Below are 13245 nucleotides of genomic sequence, written 5' to 3'. Positions count from 1 at the left end.
AAATGAGCTAAAAAGTAAAAAGTACAACAAATTTATCCAAAATGGGCTAACAAATAAAAAGTACAGCAAATGCGTGCATACAAATCTTACATATCAGGTCAGCCAGCATACCACAGGGGGCCAAGAGGGAATTGAATAAAATTGTGTTCATCTGCTCAGTGATGTAGCCAGGACTTTTGTAGGGGGGCAAGGTACATTTCAAGGTGGGGACAAACTTGGACGAAAATGGTAAAAAATTGCCAAAAGGTACAACAAATTTGTCCAAAATGGGCTAAAAAGTACTGTAAATGCATAAAAATCTTAAATATCAGGGCGGCCAGCATCAAACAGGGGCAAGACTTCTCACGGTGGATATGATATGGTGGCAAGAAGACTTGCTTCGATCACAATGTAATTGCAATTTCAAGCCATTGATTTATATGGAAAGGATACTACATATTATATTTCTAAATGATAATCTCCTCTCATACCATTAATCACATTAAATAAAACATTTACATGTTCACAAAATATAAAAAATTTACAAACCGCGAAAGACTCTGACCGCGCAAGACGGGTAATCGCTAGTTCTAATTAATTCAGGGACACAGCTCTATACAGGCACAGAACCATAATCATCCTACCATCAGCCTACACCATTACAACCAGGGTCAGCTTAATTGAGTTTCGAACAGGTAGACCTGGACAACAGCTTAAAATACAAATTCCTTGTCCCAGTAAATCTTAAGCAACCTCAATTTTTTTTAACATGAACAGAATAATTACTATATGAGGACTCAAACTCGTGCCTCCAAGCACTCACACGGCAGATTCTTGCGCCTAAATGATAAATGCAAGCTTCAATTTGAAGCTTGAACCTATAATCACCTCAATGTTAATTCAATGCCGATGATTGACCAAACAAAAGCATGACCTCAATCATCGGCATTGAATCGACAGCGAATATGTCGAGGCTTGAGGTGGGTATGTTCAACCTTCACATTGATGCTTGCATAAGCTGCTATAAACTCAAAGTATGTTGAGTCAACATTGTTGACGCTTTACTTCATGGAAATAAACCAGGCTTGTAGCCATGATTTTATCGTGGGGTGCATATCTCCCAAATGCTGACCTTTTCAAGACTAATCTTCAAGTTCATTCTGGCCATTGCATACCGGTACCTTTATTCCCTCTGCAATATATTTAGACAAAATTCACTGAAAGTTCATGATTTGGGGTATATTTATCTAAACTTTTGACATTTTTGGCCCAATTTAGCAATTTTTTATACACAAAGCAGACCTTTTGCATATTTATGGTGTGTCACACTCCTGCACCCCCCTGCCTATGGGCCTGAAATAAACTTGCAATCTACTCCATTAAAATGGCCTTTCATACTCTCCTCCCCCTTTTCATCAACATCAAAGCATCCTACAACATGCAGTGTTTCTAGAGATGAAACATTCTTCAAATAAAGCACACCAGCTTTAGAAACAGCACAGCAATTCTTCAGATGGACATGTTTCAAACTATTGCTAAAATTCTCCGAAAACAACTGCATGCATTTATTTCCAATCCTACAGTAACTCAACTCAAGGGTGTGTAATTTGGGACATTCTTTTGTCAGAGATTCAGAAAACTCCTGACAACAATTAACTTTATTCCATGGTCCAGGCGAAATAATAAGGGAAAATTTTTGTAGATTTGGAAATGCCCACATTTCCAATGAACACAGCATCATATGATATGAATGTTTGTATTGAACATACTTCATTTTCAACACTTCAAGCGTATGTAAATTTCCAGCCTCAGCAGCTGCCAGTAGCCAATGTCGTGATATATAACATTTTTGGATCGTAAGTGTAACTAAACTATTTGGCAATGAATCTGAGTGCACTTCTACAAGATTTAGTCCATTTAATGATAGACTGGTCAGCTTCACGCAGACTTCACCGATATCCATCATAATTTGATACGTCAACATTGTGTGATTGTGGTTGTAATGAGGATACCCTATACACAGAGATGTAAGAGTAGACATGAAGTACTGTTGAAGACTCGGCCATGTTTTCCTCAAATTGATGTTCATATGCACTAGATCCATTTGCCTCCACAAGGACTCGGTTTGTACAAGTTTGTTCCATCTTTTGCTCACCCTACAACATAAATTGGAAAAAAAACCCAAAAAAACATCACATTAATCATGTTAATTGTTATTATGAAGAACTGAGCCTGCTCATTAATATTTTTGACTCACTGTTTTTGCCCTCTGAAGAATCCTGCCTATCATGTCACTGGCAAAAATAAGTGAAAACTACACAAATGTGATGTTGTTCCCCAACCAGCGCTGATGCTTGGTTGTTATATTTTGCATAAATAAAGGTTTCTTCTTAAGGGTATACGATATATTGTTGGTCGAAGCAGCAGAAAAAAGTAGTCCATAGCATCTTGCGATGGTAGTGAGCTTTAGCAAAATTGAATTGCTCAATTCATAACGAGTGTGTAGAAGAATTCAAATACACAGATACTTTTGTAGATCCTGTGGTTCTTGAGTTATGTTGTAAAGAGGGCTGAAACAACAACACTTTTGTAAAACATACATAACTCATTAACAACAATAAATTAAAGCCATATTATAACATTTCCATACAAAATAGATTAGCATTTCTTTGCCATAAAATGTTAGTTTTACTGTCAGATATATCCCTTTTATTTTTGAGCCGAACAACTACGGCAAAGCAAAGAAAATTGGAATTTACTACCAGCGCATATGTCGCCAATACGTACCACTCCTTCAGTCATGTTATGGTACGACCCTTTGTTATGTAGATCACCGTCCCGCACGGCGTGTACGTACTGTGTGTTATGAACATCGTGTACGCGTTGGACTAATAATCCATCGTAATAATAAAGCGCCTGCGTTTTATTCAAAATCTCGGATTTTGACAAAACTACAGCACCTAGAGTCTTGATTTTTGCAGGGTATATTGGTTTAATAAAGTACAATATTATCGTGTAAAAAAAATGAATTTAAAAAAATCAGTGAGGGCGTCCTCCTCAGCAAATGTTATAATATGGCTTTAAGCAAGTTTTCAAAGTATATGATTTGTAGAATGAACTTTTGCAAAACACCAAAGTGTTATTTTTCAATAATATATTGATTCAGATAGTGAAAACTTTGTGCTAGTTTATTTATTGATTCTTACAAACTTATCCTGCAAGAATCATCAACAGATTAAAACAATCAAGTTATAGTATTGCATCTTGATTTTTGGAGAATCAATTTTGATTCATGCAAATTTCACAAAGACGCAAACTAACTTGGAAAGATCTTTTACGAGAATTAATTACCTGATTCTTTTAAGAAAAAATTTATTAAAATAAATTTTTAGCCCTGCCAGGAATACCCAATGGCAGTGTATTAGGCATTTCCCAAACTTTCATTGTACAAGCGGGGTCTCACTGTTAGTACGAAACACGGTCAATCCGAACCATCGTCAGTCCGAAAATCTAATTGAAGTTAGGGTTCGGAATATAGGGTTAGGGTTAGGGTTGACATCTTTTTCAATTAGATTTTTGGACTGATGGGTGACAGGGCCAGGGTGTAACTCAGGCCTCCAGAAAATTTTCTGCTGTTTGGGAACTTGATGACAATTGCTGGAAATTTTCTGTGAAATAGGCCTATGTGCGCGTAGCGGACATCACGAGAGCGAAGTCCTAACGGCCGGGGTTTAGATGCTCTCTCATGCAATCTGAGCCTTATTTTGGAACATTTTTCTATAAAAATTTACACCCTTTTCCACAAAAAACACAACTTAAAATTTCGAAGCATTACTGTCAAAAGTCACAAATTTCCAACAATGTTGTCAGTTTTTTGTCATTAGTTAATGGTTTGCATAATCAGGATAAAAACTGTAATTTTTTCGTAAAATTTTTTCTGATTTTTTTCTTCTTTTTTTCAAATTAACTGTGAATGATACTGAAATGTCATAATAGGTCCAGTGGTTCTCCCAAGTCGCCGAAAACTTTGAAAAATTTTATTTTTTTTTAAATTAAATTTACTTGCAACCTCAAGTACTTTCTGGGAACGCCATTCCCGCGGTTTTTGGAGGCCTGGTGTACCTGTACAAGCAAGAAATGAATAAGAAAATACTAACCTTGCTGCATAGCATTTTTCAGGTACATCAAGATATGATAATATTTCAATCAGCAACTCATCAGGCAAAAAATCAACAGTGGTAGAAAATTTGAGGCTCTGCTGGTGTTTCCTTTTACGGCTAGTTTTTCTCACATCCGAATGCGACATAGTATAGATTTCTGAAATGGAAATGGTACCATAGGATTGTTTAGTGTTTACTCTTCAAATTTCAAAGCTGTACAGTACATGTATGCAGGCAAAAAGGAATTTCACATTTGTATTTCTCTTTCTTCTTCCTCTGAGTCTCTGCATTCTTTTTATTACTATCAATTTATAGCTGAACATCTAGCTGAATATTCAATATTTAAAATGGTGCACAAAAACAATAAGCTTAAAAACATAAAGTAAATGTTTAATACTTCAGTCTGTGGTCCACATACTCACTGGTAATTATTGTAGGTATGCTAGGTGAATTCAAATTTGCCACCAAACTGCATCAATTTATATATCAAATTAAAGTGAGTAAAGAAAGCCAAAACTGAAAACCTTTTTGTCAAAGCACTTTCTGTAGCAAAGTTACATCTTGTCAAAGATTGACTTTCATCAAAAAGATTCAGCTAACAAAACAGCATTTCGGTGGTGTTTCTAGATCTTAGTCCCATGATGATAGCAGCTTTTCTATGTGGAACTGCTATCAAAATCCCTCTTAAATTCCATATGCGAGTGTCTCATCACCATCATCATATTTATTTATTTATTTATTTATTTATTTATTTATTTATTTATTTATTTATTTATTTATTTATTTATTTATTTATTTATTTATTTATTTATTTATTTATTTATTTATTTATTTATTTATTTATTTATTTAGAATCAGCGGCACACGCCTAAATTGGCGGTGCGTTCATATAAAAGACAAAAAATACATTTCAAACAACAACAACAGTAACTCATAGTAACCAATATAAATATTAAATAATGTACAATGTATAAAAGATACACAACCCACTCACACACAGCCCCACGCTCTCATCCCTCTCCTCCTTACTCACCCCCATTCATATCACACATAATATACCCTCACACACATGTACACAAGATCAAACTTATGTATATATAGGTCTATATTACAATAATTAAATCATATATTTGGGTCAAGTGAAGTAGAGACAACAAATTTATGTAGGTTTCCTTGACCTACCTGTTCTTTTAAATTTCTATGTCAATATGTATTGTGTTTTAGGCGAATTTGGCTGACTGGCAAATGTGTTAACTAAGGTTTGCCTAGCATACCTAATTATTGATCATGCAGTAGAGGCAAGCTTGATGTGCCGATGATCACCGCGGCGGGTCAAATGTCTTCCCATTGATCAGTCAACTCAATGTCAATCAGCGTGATTGTGTATTGATCACTTCTGCGTTCATGCTCTTTCTTTCTCCCTTTTTAGTGCTGACTTCATATAAACGAAGATAACTCGCACTGGCTTTACGTGCACAGTAGTTTTACCTATGCACGATCCTGAAACCTAGGATTGATTGCTGATATCGGAATCGGGGATGGTCCCCCTTCTCTTTTCGAACAGCTCTGACACTTTAACGTGCACAGGGATGAATCCTCCTGAACACGGCCCCAACGGCTTTATGTGACTTTCGAATCACGGACATCGCACATACACTACCTATATCTGCACTTGCTAAACAGTGTATGGGGGCGATAAGAATTTCTACAATTAAATTCTGTGATGAAAATGGACTTAATTGTTGGATTTATGTTGGATCGCTCATGCCTCATGTATACTTGATGTACAGCACAGACCACAGAAGTATTAAATAATTAATATATTTCCCCAGAAAAATCTTCACTGCATCTGGTAATTTAACTTCCAAAACTTTTACTTTTAAGCTTATAAATTTAAGGGGTACTACACCCTGTGGTAAATTGTGACTATTTTTGCATTTTCTCAAAAATAATAACATACTGGTAACAAAAGTTATGTATATTATTGGGGCAAGGAATCCAATTACTACACTGGAATTTCAGTGACCCAAGACAAGCGGTTCGTTATTTATGATAAGAAATAAGGTACCGCTTGTCTTGGGTCACTGAAATTCCAGTGTAGTAATTGGATTCCTTGCCCCTATAATATACATAACTTTTGTTACCACTGTGTTATTAGTTTTTGAGAAAAATGCAAAATTAGACACTAAATTTATCGAGGGGTGTAGTACCCCTTAAGACAGTCATGACATGAATTCATTTACTTCTTTAGTTTAGGGCAACTTAGTCCAAGTTCAGTCAGCATTCTCAGACTTGCTATACGAGCGACACTGACGAGAGTGGACGTGTTTTGAAAGAGCTCTCCGAGCTGGACTTTTATCCCTTTAAGTTTCCCTTTTACTCGCATTTATTAGTTTGGTTTTACAATTATCGCGTGGAATTGACTTTTGTGAACACTGTGGAGCACTTTTTGATGTTATTGAGAATCTATTTTGGTGGAAATTGGAAAGACTTTGTGAGGATCATTCGTCGGAAATTGCGCCACACTACCACATACTACCGGAAGTCACGTCGCGTTGTTTTATCATCCGAATTTCACAGCCTTAAATTCCCCCTTTTTACTCGCACATCTTTGTTATTTTTACAATTATCGTGTAAAATCTACTTTTGTGAACATTGTGGAGCACTGTTTGATGTTATTGAGGTTATATTTTGATGGAAATCTGAAAGTCTTGGGAGGATCACTCATTTAAATTTTCGCGCCATTTTACGCACTACCGGAAGCCATGTTGTTTTTATCATCGGGATTTTATTCAGCCATTGGATTTTTACTGACTGCCTCAAAGCTTGCCAACCCTAGGAATGAAGTAGGAACTCACTTTCACGGTAGGAATTTTCCATTTTATATTGATATTGACGCCAGCCATTATGTTATCCAAGTTGAAATACCAAGTATAAGTCTACCCACCCAGTATTACATTTCATATTATTGTGCTATCGACCAGAGATTTGGTAGGGTCTTCGCATACGAAAAATGTTATCTCAAAACTACCAAACGGCACATATGCAGCCATTCTGATTGTAAACATTTTAGCAGGTGATATTGAACAAAACCCAGGGCCAGCTAAAAGAGGAAGAAAGCCCAAGTACCCATGTACTATGTGTGATCGTGCCGTCAAAAATGCTGACAAGGGAATGCTTTGTAGCCATTGTAATAACTGGTCTCACAACAGCTGTACGGGAGTAACTGATACATCTTATGAATACCACATGAACAATTCAGAGGTAGTTTGGTTCTGCCCGACCTGTGAGTTATTAAACATTGCTCTGCCAGACGTGTCATTAGAATGTAGCCTGAGCCACAATCCTTTTGATATTTTGAGCGACTTAGAGGAGGAAGCTGAGTTTGATACCAAATTAATTTCTGGGACGAACTCGGTCTCTGCAAATAAAACCTCGAGCCCTAAACTGACTAGGACAAGGAAGACAGTTAAACAAAAAGACATTGAAAATAAGCGTAATGCTGGAAACAGAAAAAACGCATGTGATGCTGACAATTGTACTGTGAATCAAAATCCTCGTAGACCTCCAAAGAAATTTGGTAATGTTGTTAAAATAGTCATTGCAAACTTTCAAAGTATAAATAACAAAACCGCGGACCTTGCTGCATTTGATAATTCTGAAAGCCGGATATCATCCTGGGATCTGAGTCATGGCTTGATGGCAGTGTTGCATCAGCAGAAATTTTTCCCAGCCATTTCCAAGTAACCAGAAATGATAGAAAGAACACAAGGGGTGGAGGAGTTTTCATTGCAACAAAAGACACCATACCAAGACTTGAACGACCAGATCTTAATGGAGAGAACTGTCACGGTGAAATAACATGGTGCCAATTGCTTGTTGATGGTACCAGTATGTTCATTGGATCATATTATAGATCGCAGACAGCGACTACTGACTTTAAAAACCTGAATGACTCGTTAGTAAAGATTTACGAAGAAAATAAATCCCCTCATATAATTTTAGGGGGTGATTTCAATTTACCCAAAATGACATGGAAATCGCCCATCATTCCAACCAACTCTCTGCAACAAGAGATCATAAACATTGCTGATGATTTTGGATTAGAACAACTGGTTATGTTCCCCACACGTCGTGCTGCAAATGGAACTGAAAACATTTTAGATCTTTGTTTTACCACGCACCCGTCACTTGTGAGGAATATTCAGCCGCACTCTGGCTTTTCTGATCACGGTGCAGTTGTTGCTGAATTCAATATTAAGGCACCCATTCCATCAAAACCACCGAGAGAAATACATCTGTGGAAGAAAATGGATGAAGAAAAATTTCAGAAGGACGCCCATGACTTTGCAGACAAATTTCTGAATTCTCAACCAGAGTCCAAGTCCGTTGAGGAAAACTGGTGCTCCTTCAGAGACTCTATGTGCAACTTGATTGATGAAAATGTTCCAACTAAAATGGTGTCTGGCAATCCTCGTGTCCCATGGCTCACAACAAGACTCCTAAAACTTTGTAGGAAGAAAGAGAGGTATTATAATAAAGCAAAGAAACTTGGAGGTGTTGGAAGATGGGAAAAATACAAGAAAATCAAAACCGAGGTTAACAAAGAACTAAGGAAAGCCAAGCGTGCACATATCGCAGATATTTCTGAAGCAGGAAACAAAGAATTTTGGAAATACATCAAGACCCGTCGCCAGATAATGCTGGTGTTCAAAGCCTGAAGATTAACAACCAGACTGTGACTGACGACCAAGGGAAAGCTGAAGCCTTAGCGCATCAATTCCAAAGTGTCTTCACAAGGAGGACAATGATATTCTAGTATGCAAAAAAGCCCATTTCGGACATGCCTGATATTGACTTTTCTGTGAATGGAATCATGAAACTGCTAAAAGACATAGACATTTCAAAGGCCACAGGACCTGACAAAATCCCAAACAGAGCTTTAAAGCTGGCTGCTGAACAAATTGCACCTGTTCTTAGCTTCATCTTTAGACAATCATACGACCAGGGTATTTTACCAGAAGACTGGCGCAGAGCAAATATAGCTTCCATCTTTAAAAAGGGCTCAAAGAGTGACCCTGCAAATTACGCCGGTTTCACTAACCTGCGTGTGTTGTAAATTGATGGAGCATATCCTGGACAGCCAACTTATGAAGTATTTAACAGCAAACTCAATCATCACTGATTTCCAACACGCTTTTAGAAGCGGCAGATCGTATGAAACGCAGTTAATCGCCACGATTCACGACCTGACTGAAGCACACAACGACAAAAAGACTTGTGATATTGCTATACTTGATTTTAGCAAAGCATTCGATGTAGTTCCGCACCGTAGGCTATTACAGAAGCTAAACTACTATGGGGTTAGAAATAAAACGCTCAACTGGATTGAATCCTTTCTCACAAACCGTCACCAAAGGACTGTTGTGAATGGGAAAACATCAGATTGGATGCCTGTATTGAGTGGTATCCCACAAGGCACAGTATTGGGGCCTCACCTGTTCATACTCTTTATTAATGACATCACGGACTCCGTAAAAGCGACGGCAAGATTATTCGCTGATGATTGCATTATCTACCGTACCATCTCAGACCAGAAGGTTGAAGAGTCTCTTCAACAAGACCTGAATAGCCTGGTAAATTGGGCTGATAAATGGGGCATGAAGTTCAATGTCGCAGAAAATGCAATGTCATGAGAATATCAAGACAAAGAACTCCAGGGAATGCAAACTACACCATGATGGGGGAACATCTTCAAGAAGTTACAAATCATCAGTATCTAGGCGTGCATATTGAAAACAATCTCAAATGGAACAAGCAAACAAAACATGCTTCTACTAAGGCAACAAAAGTGCTCAATTTCATCAGGAGGAACTTTTATAACTGCTCCAAAGGTGTTAAAGAGAAGCTGTATCTAACCTTGGTTAGACCACACCTCGAGTATGCCTCGATAGCATGTAATCCAGTCACAAAAGAAAACACAAAACTCCTCGAATTGGTGCAAAGACGCGCTGCACGCTTTGTCTTAGGAGACTATGGAAGAAAATCAAGTGTGAACAATATGCTTCAAACCTTAAATTGGAACACTTTGGAGCAGAGACGTGAAAAGCAACGTTTATGTGCTTTTCACAAAATAATTCATGGTGGATTTGAGCTTGAATTGAATAGATACACCACCAAGAAAGTTGACAGACCAAGACGGACGCCCAACCAACAATACCAGAGCAACTCTAATTTCATCACAACAAGCCAGTTCGCTACATCATTTTTCCCCCTTACAATTTCATCTTGGAACCAATTACCCCAATCGACTGTAGACATCAAAACAACTGAACCCTTTAAACAAGCTATTTCAGAAGTGGACCAGACCTCAACGACGACGACCAGAAGTAAACATTAGCGCCCCACACTCTCGTCAGCCCTGTGTTTCACTTCCACGAGGAGGTCTACGGGGAGAAATTCTACAAGGTACAAGGTACGTATCAACACATGATGTCACTATTATCTGATGTAATTAATAATATTACCTGTGTCTGTAGCTGTACAATAACAATTATCCGGGAGAATTATCTGGGACAAACAATGGGAAATCTTTTCACTGTTTACATGTACGTTTTGGTTCCGCGGATTGCAGCTAACGACAGCATGTATTCCAATCAATTTACAGGGCGCACATCACCAAAAGTCTGGAGTAAGGGCGCAAACCGCCAAATAAATACTCCATTGAAAACAATGTAAAAATCGACATTTTTACGCAGCTACCACGCGATACAATATTTTTTACATGTTATCCTTGTTAAGGACTACTTTTCAATTGGTTAAATTTTGGATATCTTTTAGATTCGGATTTTTATTAAAAAATGTTGAAAAGTGACGCCGCTATTTCAACATGGTCAACACTAGCAATCAGTAGGGCCCCATTAGCAAAATTCAGAGAGGGCCCACTTGTATTGTGAAATCAATTTGTATAATTTCATATCCATTTTAGCACATCTATGCTACTTACACAGGAGAAAAAAACGGTGCCGGCACCAGGAATTTTTTTCCCAGAGGGCAAAGTGAATTTCAGGGGAGGGGGATAAATCCCGATCCCGGGGGGCACTCAACTTTGGAAGTGACGGGTATGTGCCTACCGGAGATGCAAAGTAGGGGCCTATCGGGTACAAAGCGTTATTTTAAAAAAGGGGGTCATTGGGTACAAACAAAATAAAAAAGGGTGTCATTGGGTACAATATTTTGAAAAAAGGGGTCATCGAGTACAAGATTTTTAAAAAAGGGTCATCGAGTAGAAAATTTTGAACAAATGGAGCAAAATTTTGAAAATTTCGGCATAATTTTGAAAAAATGGAGCAAAATTTGACAGTTTCGGCATTTTTTTGTTGCATTTTGATGATGCTATTCTAGAAAAAGGGGTCATTGGGTAGCCGCAACCAAAAAAAGGGGTCATTGGGTACCGCAACTAAAAAAGGGGGTCATCGGGTATGGCTTTTAAAAAAAAGGGGGTCATTGGGTATAGTCGACTTCAAAAGAGGGGGCCTATTGACAGGCACATACCGCCACTTCTAAAGTTGAGTGCCCCCGGGGGATAAATCAACAAATTTTGTGCAAATTTGCTGCAAAAAGTGGAAATTTTCATAATTTTGGGCTTTTACTGGGGGGGAGGGGGCACTGCCACTGGCAAAAAAATGATTTTTGATGAGGTGTATGGTTTTCTGAATAAGGAAATAGCTGTATACATGAAGGCCTTTAAATTATTTTTACACTTTTGCTGGAATCACTAAACAGGCCTATTACAGAGTTTAGAGGCAGTTCAATAATCAATCACAGCTTTAAAAGGGACATTAAATGCGACTTAAATATGGCTTACCTATGTATCATCTATTCTGATTTACTGTCACTGCTGTAGACTATGCCAAAGTCAATTTTTGAGAAATATATAAAAATATCAGTGGTGTGTCCAGGGGGGGCTTTGGGTGCTGAAGCCCCAGCATTTTGTTAAAAATCATGTAAAATCAGCTGTTTTTTGGCAATTTTAGCCACCACCATCATCTTCAGAATCACTACCATTGTCATTGTGCATCATATTATTTCTAACCTGCAAGACAATGGTGGTGATGATGATGAGGAAGATGTTGATGATGGTGGTGTCTGCATGCAGAATTTTGGTGGAAAAGGGGCTCCTTGTCCCTTTTCTTTTCCTTTGCCCGCCAGATTTTCTCTTATTTTTTGTCAGAGGGGCACTTTTTTCTTTCATTTCTTGGTCAGGGGGCACCTTACTATGCGAGGACACCTTCCACTTATAGCAGCATTTTTGTTTGTAAGAATATTAAGTTTGCGGTTACTACTACTAAGATCTTCAGAACTTTCCAATTTTTCCCCTCCAAATAATAGGCATAGGACTATATCAGACCTGCCAACCTACTGAAGTCAGAAAGAGGGACATTGAGGCCAAAACCTTGTACATGTACACAAACCAGGTGTACACCAACAAATTTAAAGACTTGAGATGTGCAATACTTTCAGAATTCAGAGAAGGTTTTTGCAGGTCTGAATTTATCACAATAGACTAAAGAGAATGCTATCATAAAATTTTTAAGTGAAATTTTCATCATTTTTTGTTGTTCTTACATTTAAATTTGCCATCACTGAAATTTTCAGAAAGCAGGACTGTCTCTCTTTTTCACTTTGGTAAACCCCAAATGAGGGACAGTTCCTCAAAATGAGGGACAGTTGGCAGGTCTGCTATATGTAAGGCCCACGATATGAGTCAGTATAGTACATTCACACTGAGCTAATAAGTGACTACTTTCAATCCATGTATCTGTGATGCATTATTTATTGGGCTTATTTTTCCTCACATGTACCATATAGCTCTTGCTTATTTTAAACATTCATATATTGGAACTGTTGGTATATGTGACCACTTTCGTACAGTCCAACCTCTCTTATCCGGCCATGCATTTGCCCGATAAGTGAAATATATATAATTCGGCATTGAATGTCTGAAGCGCTAACATTGAGACAGCAAAATGTTACTAAAAATGGGGTAATAACACTGAAAGATGGTATTTGAGTGCATATGCCACATAGTTATGGCTTTCTAAAT

At 37.8% G+C, this 13245-nt stretch overlaps 1 protein-coding gene across 1 annotated transcript; it reads right to left on the bottom strand.

Annotated features, from left to right (window-relative positions):
• Positions 1 to 1145: 1145 nt before the first annotated feature.
• Positions 1146 to 4293, bottom strand: LOC140167264 (F-box/LRR-repeat protein 12-like). The gene is made up of 2 exons (XM_072190601.1): positions 4137 to 4293; positions 1146 to 2135 (listed from the first exon to the last, which is right to left on the bottom strand). Exons 1-2 carry the CDS (start codon positions 4283 to 4285, stop codon positions 1325 to 1327), a joined length of 960 nt encoding a protein of 319 aa, XP_072046702.1. The 5' UTR covers positions 4286 to 4293; the 3' UTR covers positions 1146 to 1324.
• Positions 4294 to 13245: the final 8952 nt, after the last annotated feature.

This window comes from Amphiura filiformis, chromosome 13, assembly GCF_039555335.1.
Source record: "Amphiura filiformis chromosome 13, Afil_fr2py, whole genome shotgun sequence".
NCBI classification, from domain to species: Eukaryota; Metazoa; Echinodermata; class Ophiuroidea; order Amphilepidida; family Amphiuridae; genus Amphiura; species Amphiura filiformis.
The sequence above is the reverse complement of the archived record's forward strand: the minus strand, read 5'-3'. Positions and strand labels throughout refer to the sequence as shown.

Excerpts from the sequence above, each read along its gene's own strand:
- LOC140167264 (XM_072190601.1), bottom strand. The coding sequence starts at position 4,285 with ATGTCGCATTCGGATGTGAGAAAAACTAGCCGTAAAAGGAAACACCAG. Across the intron at positions 2,136-4,136 it reads GAAAAATGCTATGCAGCAAG|GGTGAGCAAAAGATGGAACA; the intron begins GTTAGTATTTTC and ends TTTATGTTGTAG.